The following is a 13,503-nucleotide window of genomic DNA, read 5'->3' as shown; positions in this document are numbered from 1 at the left end:
ACCCTGGGTAAGCTCTGTTTACAGACCTGGGTGTGTTGGAGAGAGCAGAGGAACAGCAGAATGAGACTCCCACACACAAGCAGATTTATATTTTTTACTTTGATCAGAACCTGAAAAAGCTTTTTCTTCCCCAGGGCTTGAAAGCTTTTCTCCCCCAGGGCTTGAAAGTGCTATTTTCATCATAATCAATAGATTGCTTTTCTTGCTTTTTAAGCGGTGGGAGGGCCTGTTAGTTAACTGCAGGGCTATAAGTGTCTAAACAGTGACATATCTCAAACACAGAAGCTGTGGCCCAGTCAGGTATTTCCTTCCTTTATCTTCTCTGATTCCTTTCATGCAACTCCTGTGCGTCACCGCCTGATCCCACTGACATTCCAGTCATTGTGTCTGTCATGGCAAGGTCTGTTTTCAAGAAAGAAGATGCACTCAGACCCTTTTCTGAGGGACTCTTTTTGATATCATGCAAACCCACCGACACTGAAATTCATCCAATCAGGAGTGGGCAACCGCAGTGAAGGAAAACTTCCTGTGATGTGTTTCCTGAAGCTACCTTGATCTCCAGAGACCCCCAGGCTCTGTGATGAATGTCCTTCTGCTCTTCCGAGTCCAACTTGTGAGTGTTTCCCGGGATTTTCTCATACAAGGGACCCATCTCTGTTAGTTGAGATTACTTGAAATTTCCTGATCCCAGAAAAAACAGGTCTAAAATATTTATCGAAGTATTCAAGCCAATGTCTTTGACCTTGGTCAGTTGTCAAGTAATATTAGTGACTGTGGTAAGGATATGTGTCTTCTACAGATAACTATACTATTAAAAGACACTTGAAGATTGACAAATATGACTGTACCAGGCTTCCCTAATGAATCTTTTAATGGTAGAATTTTTAACAAGACTAAAGACTAACTAGATAATAGGAATGTTATTTAAAGAGAAGCTCTTCTTGGTATTCCTTATCATACAGCTTCCAGTATTGACTGCTGCAAAATTTTTGGATGAAAGAGAGAAAGAGAGAGAGAGAGAAGAGAGAGAGAGAGAGAGAGAGAGAGAGAGAGAGAGAGAGAGAGAGAGAGAGAGAGAGAATAGAAGCTTGGATCTTAGTCCTAGCTTAGCTCTTTTTCTTGCCTCATCTGTTTATTGTACACATGACCACTAATTCTCTGAATCTCTGTTTTTCTCATTTGACTGTTTATTGTTAAATCAATAAAATAGAGCTCTTCCAGCTCTAACAGTCTGTGATTCGATCATTTCCCTTCTATTCAACCACAAGTGCCTTCTGTCCAGGGAAGTTCATGGAACAGAAGACTCTGAGATGAATGAAATTCTTCCAGTGCATGTGATGCTCTTGTGAAGCCACCCTGCACCCCTGGAGTGGGAGTGCTTCCTCACTGAACAGTCTAGAAGGGATAGATAAAAGAGTAAAAACTGGGAGAGGTTTTATTACAGTTGTTGTTTTATTCAGAAGTATACACTGCACTAAGAAGAACATAAACTCTGTTCATGTTTGTGTTTGAAAACACTAGAATGTTTAAAAAATAGACCTAAGATTCATGATTGAGGTAACGCTTACTAGGATAATTTCACCTGACATTTAAATGAATAGCTAAACTAGGCTGGGAGTTATGCTATCCATTCAAAAAAGGAAAGTTCAAAATTATAAAGTGTACTGCCCTTTGGACAATGATTTGAGGTCTAATTGATATGCACTGTATTCTACCAAGACTTTTTATCATGATGTACACTAGTGTTTTCCCAGAATTGCTTAATAAAAAATAGATTAGAAATGGAAGACAGTCACAGGTTTTGGACCAACTATCCCAGTATTTGTATTGTCTTACAAATGAAAGTAGTGAGTCCGTTTCTCATCATAAATCTCTTTTCCCAAATTGTTTTTCTGGACATAGTTCAAGTAGAACAACCAATTTATTTATGTCAGCTCTTGCTCTTTTCAATGGCCTTTTATTGAGCAATCTGTTAGATGAAAGGGTTGGTTAGCAAGCAAAGCGTGCTGCAGAAACACTGACTCAGGCTTTTGCTAGACAACACACATGGCTGTTTCTGTCCTTTGGAAATGACGACATACACTGGTTGCAGACATAGATTCACCCCAATGACGGGTCAACCCCAAACCACCTCAGACACAGTGCAAGTATCTATGCTCACACACATGTGCACACTCACACATTCTCTGCTCTTCTTACTTGGTAAAATGACTTGTTGCTTCCAGGTCTGTGTCTTGTGGACGGAGATTGTTATACACGTATTTCAGGTCTTGGATTCCACTTAGCTCAGGCAGTCCTGCATACAGCATCTTAAAGCCAATAAAATTCAAAACAAACAAAAAACAGATACATTCAGGTACAATTAAGCTTACGTGATTCAGTCTACTGATGGGCACATAATTATAAGTTTGCATAGCAACGTCTGAATTCATGAATGAAAGGGAGTTCATGATTTTTAATCTCCCTACTTAGTAGTAGAAGAGATAATAATAATAAAAAGCCATTGTAATGAGAAAAATGCTTGTAGATTAATAATTTGATTTTATTCTCATGACAAACCAATGAAGCAAGCAGTATGATATTATTATCCTCCTGTCAGAATATCTGAACCCACCATTTAAAATATGAGTGATTGTATGAAACCTTACCTTAACCTCTTTAAGCTTCTATTTTCTTATATTTAAAGGAATAAAAAATTACCCAACATGCGCCAGCAAAATCAAATGGTTAACTTTATGTGTTAAAAAATCACAAAAATTGGGGGTAAAGGGGCAGCTTATCATTTTAGAACTCTAGGAGACAGAGGCAGGAAAACTGTACTTTGAGGCCCAGCCTAGGTAATTTAGCAATTTAGCAAGACCCTGCCTCAAATAAAGAAAATATTGGGAATGTAGCTCCATGAGAAGGTACTAAGTTCAATCTCCAGCACTGCAAAAAAAAAATTATGTAATAGTATTCACTTTGAAGAAGAAAAACTAAATCTGCAGAAAACTGAGTGACATGCCAAGGTAATATGATAATTAAAAATCAAAGTACAAAACTCATACCTCTGGTTCTTAATCCTATCTTTTTTATGACTCTATGACTCACACTTTAAGTACACAATTTTCTCTAATTAAGTGGTGACTATATTTATTAAAGATTATTAAAGAAATGAAATGATTAAGACAAAGTTATACAGGTATTTTTTCCCAATCTTCAGGAAGATTCTGTGTTTTTTTATTGCACTGTAGACCAAAGGAAGAATATTCTCTCTAATTGTAGATAAAATGTTTTGAACAAGATAGATTTTTTTTTTTTAAAAAAATGAACCTTGCCAAGAAGGAGAAAAAGAAAAACAGAAGAATCTAGAGGAGGAGAAGGAGAAAGAGAGGAACAAAGTGAGGAAGAGGGAGACGGAAAAGAAGATCAATACCTTTATGACTAAGATGATAAATATTTCATGCTTTGGAACTGACACTCTACAATGCTAAGTTAATTATGGTTGTGACATTGTAATTGACTTGATTGAGTTCAACTAAGAAAGAAAAACGGTTTTGAAACTATTCTCTTCCACCCACTCCCCACCCAGAGTGAGGGAGCAGCATGTTTGAGTGTGCATCAGAGACTAAACTCAGGGCAAGGTGATCACAGAAAGAAATCCAGAGGGTTTTCTGGAGAGTAGAGAACCACAGGGCTAGCCTCAAGAGCCAGGGATGAAAAGACACATAGGGTAGGATAATATAGCAATATTAAATATTTTGAACTGTACCATAAAGGCAAGGGATAGCTCTTCAAGTGTTTAACTTGAAGATCATTACAAAAATGAATTAAAGAGGGGACGAAAAAGAGACTGGATTCGGAATTAGTTTATGAATACAAGCATTGCAGAATCTTAATTATACACAGGAAACAGAATTGAGACAACTGAATGATGACTGGAAACACTGAGAGAGATGACAGGCATCCAAATCACAGAGCTGTAAATATAGATGTAGGAGCCATTAGCAAATAGATGATGAGTGAAACCAAGGAACTGGATGCGCTGGTCCTGGAGATGTGCCAACCTTTGTCATAGACAATGTGTTGGCATCTCAGACTCAAACTGTCTAAATCTGAACTCATTGTCTTCTCTTATAAACCTTTTTTCTGTTTTCTATCTCAATTCACAAGGTTGTCATTGTCCAACTAACAAGGAATAAGTATTTTCTTTGATTCCTTTTTTTTCCTGATTTCCATTGTCAATCACTTAATTCTAACAAAGAACCCAACAGACCTTCATTCATTTACCTTTTTTCAAACTACAATTATCACTGCTCTCGTTTGACTCTTTATCTGCATTTATCTAGCTTTCTTTAAATTATTTTCTCTAATCTCTAACTCTTCAATAGGATAACCTGTGAGTTATTTGTCTAAAATTATGATGATGCTCTCTCCATTATAAACAAACATTTGATTGTCATTCTGGTCAGAAATGTCTTTTATGACCAAGTGCACCTTCTATAGTGGTCTCCCTCTGGGTACAATGGACTGGGTACCCTTGGTTACCTCCATTTCCAACACATGCCATGCTAATGCTCTTCAAACCTCCACTCATACTTATACCATTTTCCCAGGCAGAAATACCTTTCCTCTCCCTCTTTTTCTACTGAAAAAAATTTTTTGAGGCTCATCTTAATATGTCTTCCCCTTTGAAGTATCACTGATCCTCCTGATGAAGTTACTGCTGTCACTGTACAATAATCATGTCTTTATTCTACCTCTTTCCCAGTTCTATTTTCAGATTTTACTATGTTTTGCTCCAATTTTTCATGTTAGATTTAAGTTCTTTAGGAACAGGAATTGAATAATTGGTTCCTTAACTGGCTGAGAACACTGAACCATTTGATTCTGTGTTGAACTATCTATATGACCTAGCACAGTGCTTTATAAATAGTTGGAACTTAATGAATGTCTGGAATAATGAATGCCTGGATGAATGAATATATGAATGAAAGAAAAAGTACCTGGCACCAATAGGCTGTGAAAGCTACTACTAGCAAATTCAACACCAACTCTTAAATATAACAGTATCAACCATACAGAGTCACATTCCCCATGGAAATTAGAATCTAGGTTAAGTTTTATCTTATCATCTTTATATTTAGAGTTCTGGGGATATCTTTGTTTTTATTGAGTCAAATTTCTTTTTTATTATACAAAGAGCACCCATTTCCTAAAAATAGATTTTTCTTTAGTGTCTGAATTGTATTGTAGTTTCTCTGGATAGTTTCTTGGTGAGGATTTTGTCAAATATTTCCTTGGGAGGGAAAACTATAAATAAACACACTACCTCTTCCTCTCCCAACACACACACACACACACACACACACTAGCTGCTAAGTAAATTCACATAAGGCCATAAGGCTGGGCTCCTGGGCTGGATCCACTTAACTGTGCGTTCTCTGACCCATAGCAATCTGATTGTCAAATGCCTCCTAATCTAGACCTCATAGATCATAACTGTAACTGGGACAGTGGGGAAGGAAATAGCACAGTACTATTAAAACAGATAGATAATGAACAGAAACTTAATGAATAGGTCACTTATTTCTTTAAAGATCAGAGGTATTTTTAAAGTTTCTTCATGTGTGCTCTTCCTCTGGGTCCAAATCTGTCTAAATAGGTATGCTTAGGGGAGCGGATACTCTTCCTTACCACATGGGCAAGTTAGAAAGGTTCCTTCTGGGAAATAACTAATATAATAATGGGTTGATAAACATTTAAAACTGACTGAATGGTCCCTGTGTTCTCTGGGAGTGTTCTATAATAGTTGATATTGCTTTTTTAATGAGAGAAAAACTTATCAAATACAGGCTTTTATGTTAGTGATTCAGTCAGCAACACTCTTGGGTGTCCTATAGATGTTGCTTTTAAGCAGGATGGGAATTTCAAAGATAATTTTTTCCCTGCTTTTCCCAGGAGGAAATAAAAATCACTACAGATATCTGTAAACATGCTGTTCTTTGCAGAGGAGGAGCCATTAGCTCCATTGTAAAACCACCAAATGCTTTTGGCTCATAATTCTGTGTACTGACCATCTTTCGAAGACAGAATTTATGACCTGTGTCAAGCATTTCTCAAGTTATAACTGGGTCATGTTGCAGTAGATTGAATTATTTGTAAAGAATATAATAAAACAAGTGTCAGTTTGAGGAGAACTGAAGGATAGTATACACATAAGTAAAAAAATTCACAAATTCAAACTTTGTTTTTATTTTAAAAGAAACTTTACCAGAAAATATGTCATGTTGTAACTTTCACCAAATGCTTTATCTATAGAGTCTAACAAGATACTTGAGCAACACAAAAAAATTGAGGAATAACTGGCCAGAAACTGAAGTAATAACACAATGCTATTTTACATACATTCACCCAGGGTTTAACTATTCCACATGGCTTCTAACATCTCCTGCAATTTTGTTAAATGTTTAAACCTAAGATTATTGCTTAATCTGAATTACTATCATCCACTTCCAAATTTTTTTCTTTTGCCTAGAAATCAGGACTTGATTTAATTAGAACATACATTATTTTTGATACATTATACACCAGAAACTTATAGTAACTGATCTTATTTATGAGAAATTGTTTTAATACTTGCTATTAAAATATCATATGTCTGTGTCTTCTAAAGGAAATAACATTATACAAACTAATGACTGTGTGATTTAATAACTCATGTGCTGTCACATAGAAAAGTTTATTAAACAAGAGAGAAAGCCCATTAATAGTTATTGAATCCTTTTGTTGGGAAGCTGTCCTTTTTTATTATCTTAACATGCCCACTTGGCATCAAACATAATTTTAGTGTCACCTGAGCAACAGCTTGAGTTGAGTCTTTGCTTTAGATTTATTTTTACAATGTCCGTCACAGTTGAAAATGTCCACTAATTTGGTACTACCCCTTTCAGACAGTTATTTATAGACATTTAGAAATGCTGCATACTTCACTGACTGGTGTGCACAATTTTAGCTTCCTTAGTAAACTGAAAATTATACATTAGTATTTCCTTTACACTGTCTGGCACATAGTAGGCGCACGCGGACTCATGGATTCATGAGGTAGATCTTGTTGGAGATTAAACATTATCAACATTAGATATAAACACATGTCAGTATTAGAGCTGGTATTGCCTGAATATTTATTATACGTATGAATGGGATCATGTTTATAGACTTAGTCTTTGTGGAGTTTCCTTTATGGTAAGGCTGCAGTTGTTACAAACCTTAAACCATCCATAATTGATCTAATAGGGTTAGGAAGCAGAATGCAGCTCTACCAATAGAATCATTGGCTATTATTGTAACACAGCCTGAAGGTTCTAGATGTGATCAGAAGGTTATATATCTTGTTTCCGTAATATGAACCCACAATGCCTTTTTGCATGAATGCTATGTTTGCAATATTTTTAGAAATCCTCATTTTTCAAAGCAGAGAGAAGTGGATATACTGTTTGAAAGTTTAAACAGAATCCAAATCACATCTACACTGTAACAAAGCCAACATTACTTCAGCACTACCAAATGGAACTTTTTTGTGATGACAGAAATTTTTATATTTGCGCAGTTCACTGTGATGTCATTAGCTCTGTGTGCCCACTGAACCCTTAAAGTGGAAATGTATGTTAATAAACATCTAGTATAATAACATCAGTTAATTGCCACCTGTTATATGACTGATACTATTCTAAGTGATTTAGATATTATATTGCAGGTGCTATTGTAAGTGATTTAAACATTAAATGGAAGGCACTATTTTGAATGGTTTACATTATTTATCAATCAGGGCTATGGTAGGATGAACTTTCATCAGTACCTATAAAGCACTTATCATAGTGCCTGTTTTATGCAAAACATTGATTATTAGATCCTTTATTCATCAATTGTACAAATAAATATTGATTTAGGTGACAGTGAAACTCTTTTTAGGGTTAAGTAACATCCCCCTAGGAACATAACTAGTACAGTGCCAAACTAGGACACCAACTATAAGAGGATCAACCATTAAGATTATGCCTGTAAAAAACAAAGCAAAAAGCCACAAACAAACAAAAACAAAACCATCTAGCAGAATTACTGTCATCTGACAGCTCCAGACTCCACCTTGATGAAGCAGTGGTGCTTTTCTGTCTTATCCATTGCAGGAATTACTAGCATGTGTGCATGTACACAGAGGAATGATCATGTCCTTCTTTCAGAAGATATTTCTATCAGATTCTGCTCTTCTCCCCCCGTATGTCTGTTCTCCCCTTTGAACTAGACAATGAAATAAAATATTAAACTTCACTTCTTGGTCAACAGAATATGTAAGATCAAGCTCAATAGACCAGATTTATATCACTAACTGTACACTTTCTGTTTCAATTGCTACCATCGCTTTGTATTTTTGAGTCTCAGTTTCCAGACCTGAAAAACAAGCAAGTGGTTAAAGACAGTGATCAAGACAAGGAGACGGGAAAAGTCACTGTTTGGTTTACATCACTAGGGTTGCCATAAATGTGAGAGATTGGATTTTTAAGGCATTTTGAAAAATCCTTCATGCATAATAAAACTAATATTTTAAACTACTGTCCTTGAATCTTATTCAAGATATACTGGGATAACTTTGAATGCACCAATATTGTGAATAGGGGTACTCGAGACAGTAACTATGAAGTAACACACTGCATTTTCAAGGAGTGCATTTGTAAGCTGCACCTTGGTCCTCTTCATTTCTTCGTTTTTTTCTGTTTTGAATAGCTCTTTGGGGAACTCCAAGCCATTAGCAAAAAATAGACTACTGAAAGAGAGACATAAATGAAGCTTATTATTCCTGCTATTTCCCCAAGGGACTTACCATTTCTAGAAGGTTTAAGAGCAGCCAGCTGTGCCTTCTGACAATATTGTATGCTCTGCAGCAAAGCTCCACAAAATCTTGAAAATGTTGTGGGTTTTTCCCACCCTCTGTAATGAAGTACTCCATCTCTGAGGTAAAAATAAAAGGGGCTCGGTCCCTGAAGGCCAAAAACAATAGCAATCATAAAGAACAGAAATGGTTTGTAGGGTTAGATTATACCATTACAATTTATTTGCACTTGGATTTTCTTGTTATTTTTTTCTCTAGTCTAGTGGAGGAGTCTCCTTCATTGTGGGACAACTGGAGAAATTTTTATTGAAGGCTTTCAATTACTGAACTGAAGCAGAGAAAAAATAATTCACCTCATCATTTCAACTTGTATTGTTTTAAGTGTTTATTTCCAAATTACATTCAAACAGTAATACCTATAAGAAAATGTAAGGGGCAAGATATACTATGGTAGCAATTTTGCATTTACTATTGGCTTGCTTTGAAGTCTTTTGTTGCATTCATTGTCTTTTTTTATTGTTTCTATTTTTTTATGTTCTACTTGACCTATACTGAGTTCAAAGCTATCTGCAGCTAGTTTGAAGTCATCAAAAGGCATTACAGTAACTATTGTTGATTTCATAATTCTTTTAGGTCTGTAGCTCTTACACTGGTTTATTTTTATTGGTTTTATCTTATTTTATTCTCTTTAAAATAAAAAAGTAAAGTCTAATGAATGATAAATGAAATACCTATGTGAAGTCATTATGGAAAATAAATGATAAAACAGATTGTGAATTTGATCGTAAACTATTTCTTTTTTAATTTTTTTCCTTAGAAAATAGGCTGACATTCCTGTTTTTCAGGAAAAAATAACAAGAAAGAAAGAAAGAAACAAACAAAAACAACTTTTGAGTAAAAGTTAAGATACTGTAATGACAAGTTCTTCCAGAAGGCAATCTGCTAATAAATAAATAAACAAACAAAATAAAATAAAACAGGTGTTACCAATTCACTGTCATGCTAAGTAAAGGGAAAAATAGCTTTATTTCATTTTTCACTACACCCAGTAAAAATGTTGATTGGATTGGAAGAACATGGACTAGGTTAACACGTAACTAATACCGCCCCCTATAGTCTCAAAAGGGGAAAAACAGGAAAATGCAGAACCTGGATGAAGGCGACCCATTTTTCTAAATCTGTATGATTTTTCTTGTGTTATTTGATATATAGAGAAACCCAAAATGACATTTCAGACTTTATGACAGGGACTAGCAGAGGAAGGAAGGAAAACATCTCTCTTTGATGTGGTCTCATTCACTGAACAAGATCAAAGATAAAACAGTTTTTGACACCAATTTATGGTACAGTCTTCTGAAAGCATTTGAGATAGGAGTAACAGTTTTGGTTAAAAGTCTTGTTACAAAATACAAAATCTTTTGGATTGAAATAAGGCTTATAGTCAAAATTAAAAAAAAATTCAGGTTACCAAGGGAGCCTTTTGATTTTTTAATGAAGAGTAGTATTCTCTATTATTGCTGTGCACAGCTGCTTTAATGAAAGTATAATAGAGTAAGAAACCTCACTCACCATGCTTTACCCAAAAGTATGGCTATTGTGGCAGATGTGGGGAAAGTGTGCTCTAACTGCAGGCAAAGCATAAACAAAGAAAACAAAACAAATCCCCACAACACAAAACAAAACATCGGCAAAGTCTAACTTCGTTTGGTTGTGGTTACTGAATGCATTTCATTTTTTAATCTATGCTACAGTTGACTATCCCAAGGAGCAGCTTCCCTCATTTTATATTCCTTTTTTTTTATAATTCCTCATTTTATAATGCCTTTTTTTCATACTATAAAGCTTACTGAACACCTGTATTGAGGATGGGTCTTAAATCTAAACTCCTAAATTTTGAGTCAAAATCTTGTCATATTGGGCTTCACTGACTCTCATTGTCTATGAACCCACTTGGCAAGTCTTTTACTTCAGTTGCAAACATGAGATGAAGCATAGATTCCAGTTCTGGAGCTGCTAGGACTCAGTTTCTTCATCTTTAAAGCAAGACAAAATAGTTGGCTCTTAGAATTTTCATGCAGACTCACACAGATGTCCAATCTGATTGAGGGGTTCGGGGGTCATCCCTGTGAGCTGATAGCTAAAGAGGAGCTGGTGCGGGGGAAGAGTCTAGGCTTTGGTTAGGTTTCCAATTTGAGCTCTACCACTGAGGAGTTCCGGGCCCTGGGCAAAGCACTTGTCTTCTTGCCTTAATATCCTAACTCTATTAAAAGTCAGCTAAAATATCTGACTCCTGATGTTGCTGAAATAACTAAATGATTTAAAGCATGCAAAAGTGCTTAGAACACAGCCTTCCACATAGTAAGTATTCAAGACCCTTTAGGTATCATTCCCAATCAGCAGTGTTCTCAGGACTGAACCTTGGTCACAGTTAAGTCTCCCTTTGTCTTCTGATTCAAAGATGTTGTCACTGGAATCACATCTTTGCTCTAAGGTTTAATTCACTCCTAGGTTGTTCAGGTAACTCCCTGCCTGAACAAACCATTAAGCAAAAGCTTGAACTTGGCGACATTTTTATATATCATTCACCTTTATAGTCATCATTTTTGCTAACATTTTAGTAATTATTTTAGGAATACCTTAGACTTCCACAGTTAGAAAATTCAAAATTTTATATGTAGTAGCTTTCTAAGAGTTTTTCTTTTATTCTTTTTGCTATATTTATTATTTTGACTAGAACTTTGGCAGTAATTTTAGTAGAATTCTAAATGTTATAGCTGCCTGAAAATTTTTCTACTAATTTGATGCATATGGATTTCTTTCTTCAATAGAGAGAATTATGATGGACAAAATTGATTTCTCTCAGAAAGTTTTTGTAGTTATGCTAAAATTTAAGATATAACACATTTCCTTCTACCATAGAAACTGCCATTTTAAATCAGATACACAAATACTATACAGATAGTCAAGTACATAAAAGAAACATATTGATATTAAAAAATATGATCTAATAATACAAATTGAACAAATGAGTTTTAAATACAATGTAAATGTTCAGTGGATTCAACAAAATGAAATGTTTTATATTTTCTACAAGATTTCTATGGATCACTTCTGGGAAGTTCTTTAAAAAATTAAGAATTACCCTAAAACTTTTTGATAAATGAATGGGAGTCATGTAAAATAGAATACCATTGGATCTCTCTAGGCTGTAGGATTTTTTAGCTGTGATGTAAGATATCAGTTTACTCAAATGTGAAACTACTCCTGGGTTGTAGAATGAATGTTTTAGAGCCCATATGTGGAGTTTCATATTACTTACAGGTAAGATATACAAATTGGTTGTGGTAAGAGGTAAGAGCTAGACTCTCAGGGTCTTTATTGTTAGAACACTTTGAATCATCGGTTTAAAATCTCTCATTTATAATCATATAGATACATTATGGAAATTTATTTTTATAACTGTCCTTTTTTATAGATTAGTGGTCTTACCATTGCTTACCTAAATTCTGGCTATTCTTGCTTTTTTTACCTACATCTATTCTTACTCTGGTGTTGTCTTTTTTCCTCTTTATCTTTCTCCTCTGATGTTTTAAACTTTTAGTATTGATAAGAATACAATCTTTTTGTGTGTGTGTGTGTGTGTGTGTGTGTGTGTGTGTGGTACTGGGATTAACCCATGAGCTTTGCAGTGAGCTGTATTCCTGGCCCTCTTTTTTTATAAAGGTAATTTAATATATTTTTATGGTTCACTAAGTCTTTAAATTGTCTACATTGGGCTTAGAAATGCAATTTTCCTGCCTTGGTTTCCAGAGTATTGGGACCACAGGTAGGTGCTACAATACTCAGTTCAAAAATTTTTTCATACAAAAAGTCCTCTTCAATCAACCTATCTCTTGTCAGAAATCTTATTATTACTTAAGTGACATATATGATTTCCAAGGGAACAGCAAGTATCACTCTTTCCCTTTATACAGTCTTCATGTTTGAAACAATATTTTGCTGGTATTCTGTTATATGCAGTGAATGTTACAACAAATAACCATAGCCATACAGTGAAGAATCTGTGATGATTCAATAATTGTGTGGGAAGGCTGTGAGAACAAACTTGTTGTGAGTCTATCATTGTGTTGTCCAAATTAATCTTTTTGTTAACTCACAGCCAATCTTTTTCTAAAATGATTGTTCTCTAAAAGTCTGGGAGTAATTTACTTTATAAATTTTCAGTAGGGGTGAGAAATGTTGGTGATTTAAAATACATATATATATGTATTAGAAGCAGACAGTAATTATTAAAGAGATAAAATCATTTGATAGATATAAGCTAATTAATAATTTGATATTTATTATTATTTGTGTCAGTAAATATAATCCATTATACAAAGTTTTTAGGAAATCAAGGTCAGTGTCATAAGCAGTTACAGATAAATACTGCACCGAAAGGGCCGGGGATTTAGCTCAGCGGCATAAGCGTCTGTCTGGCAAACCCAAGGTCATGAGTTTGACCCCGGGTTCCACCAAAAAAACAAAACAAAACAAAACAAACTTCACTGAGGATATGTGGGGCTTTACGATCTATACAGGCCCATGAGATAACTTGGATTTTGTTAGAGAGATACACACCTAAAATCTTAGTACAT

The 13,503-nt window shown here is 35.0% G+C and overlaps 1 protein-coding gene across 3 annotated transcripts in view; it reads right to left on the bottom strand.

The window, feature by feature from the left end:
• The window catches only part of Pik3c2g (phosphatidylinositol-4-phosphate 3-kinase catalytic subunit type 2 gamma), a 289,635-nt gene that overhangs the window by 70,465 nt on the left and 205,667 nt on the right, over window positions 1-13,503 (bottom strand). For all 3 annotated transcript variants that reach the window (XM_063237587.1, XM_063237588.1, XM_063237589.1), the window contains 2 exons: window positions 8,858-9,014; window positions 2,200-2,309 (listed from right to left, as the gene is read on the bottom strand). In XM_063237587.1, the coding sequence (XP_063093657.1) occupies window positions 2,200-2,309; window positions 8,858-9,014 (267 nt within the window). The remainder of the gene's footprint in view (window positions 1-2,199; window positions 2,310-8,857; window positions 9,015-13,503) is intronic.

This window comes from Cavia porcellus, unplaced genomic scaffold, assembly GCF_034190915.1.
Source record: "Cavia porcellus strain 051 isolate PalLab524CR breed Dunkin Hartley unplaced genomic scaffold, mCavPor4.1 scaffold_27, whole genome shotgun sequence".
NCBI classification, from domain to species: Eukaryota; Metazoa; Chordata; class Mammalia; order Rodentia; family Caviidae; genus Cavia; species Cavia porcellus.
The sequence above is the reverse complement of the archived record's forward strand: the minus strand, read 5'-3'. Positions and strand labels throughout refer to the sequence as shown.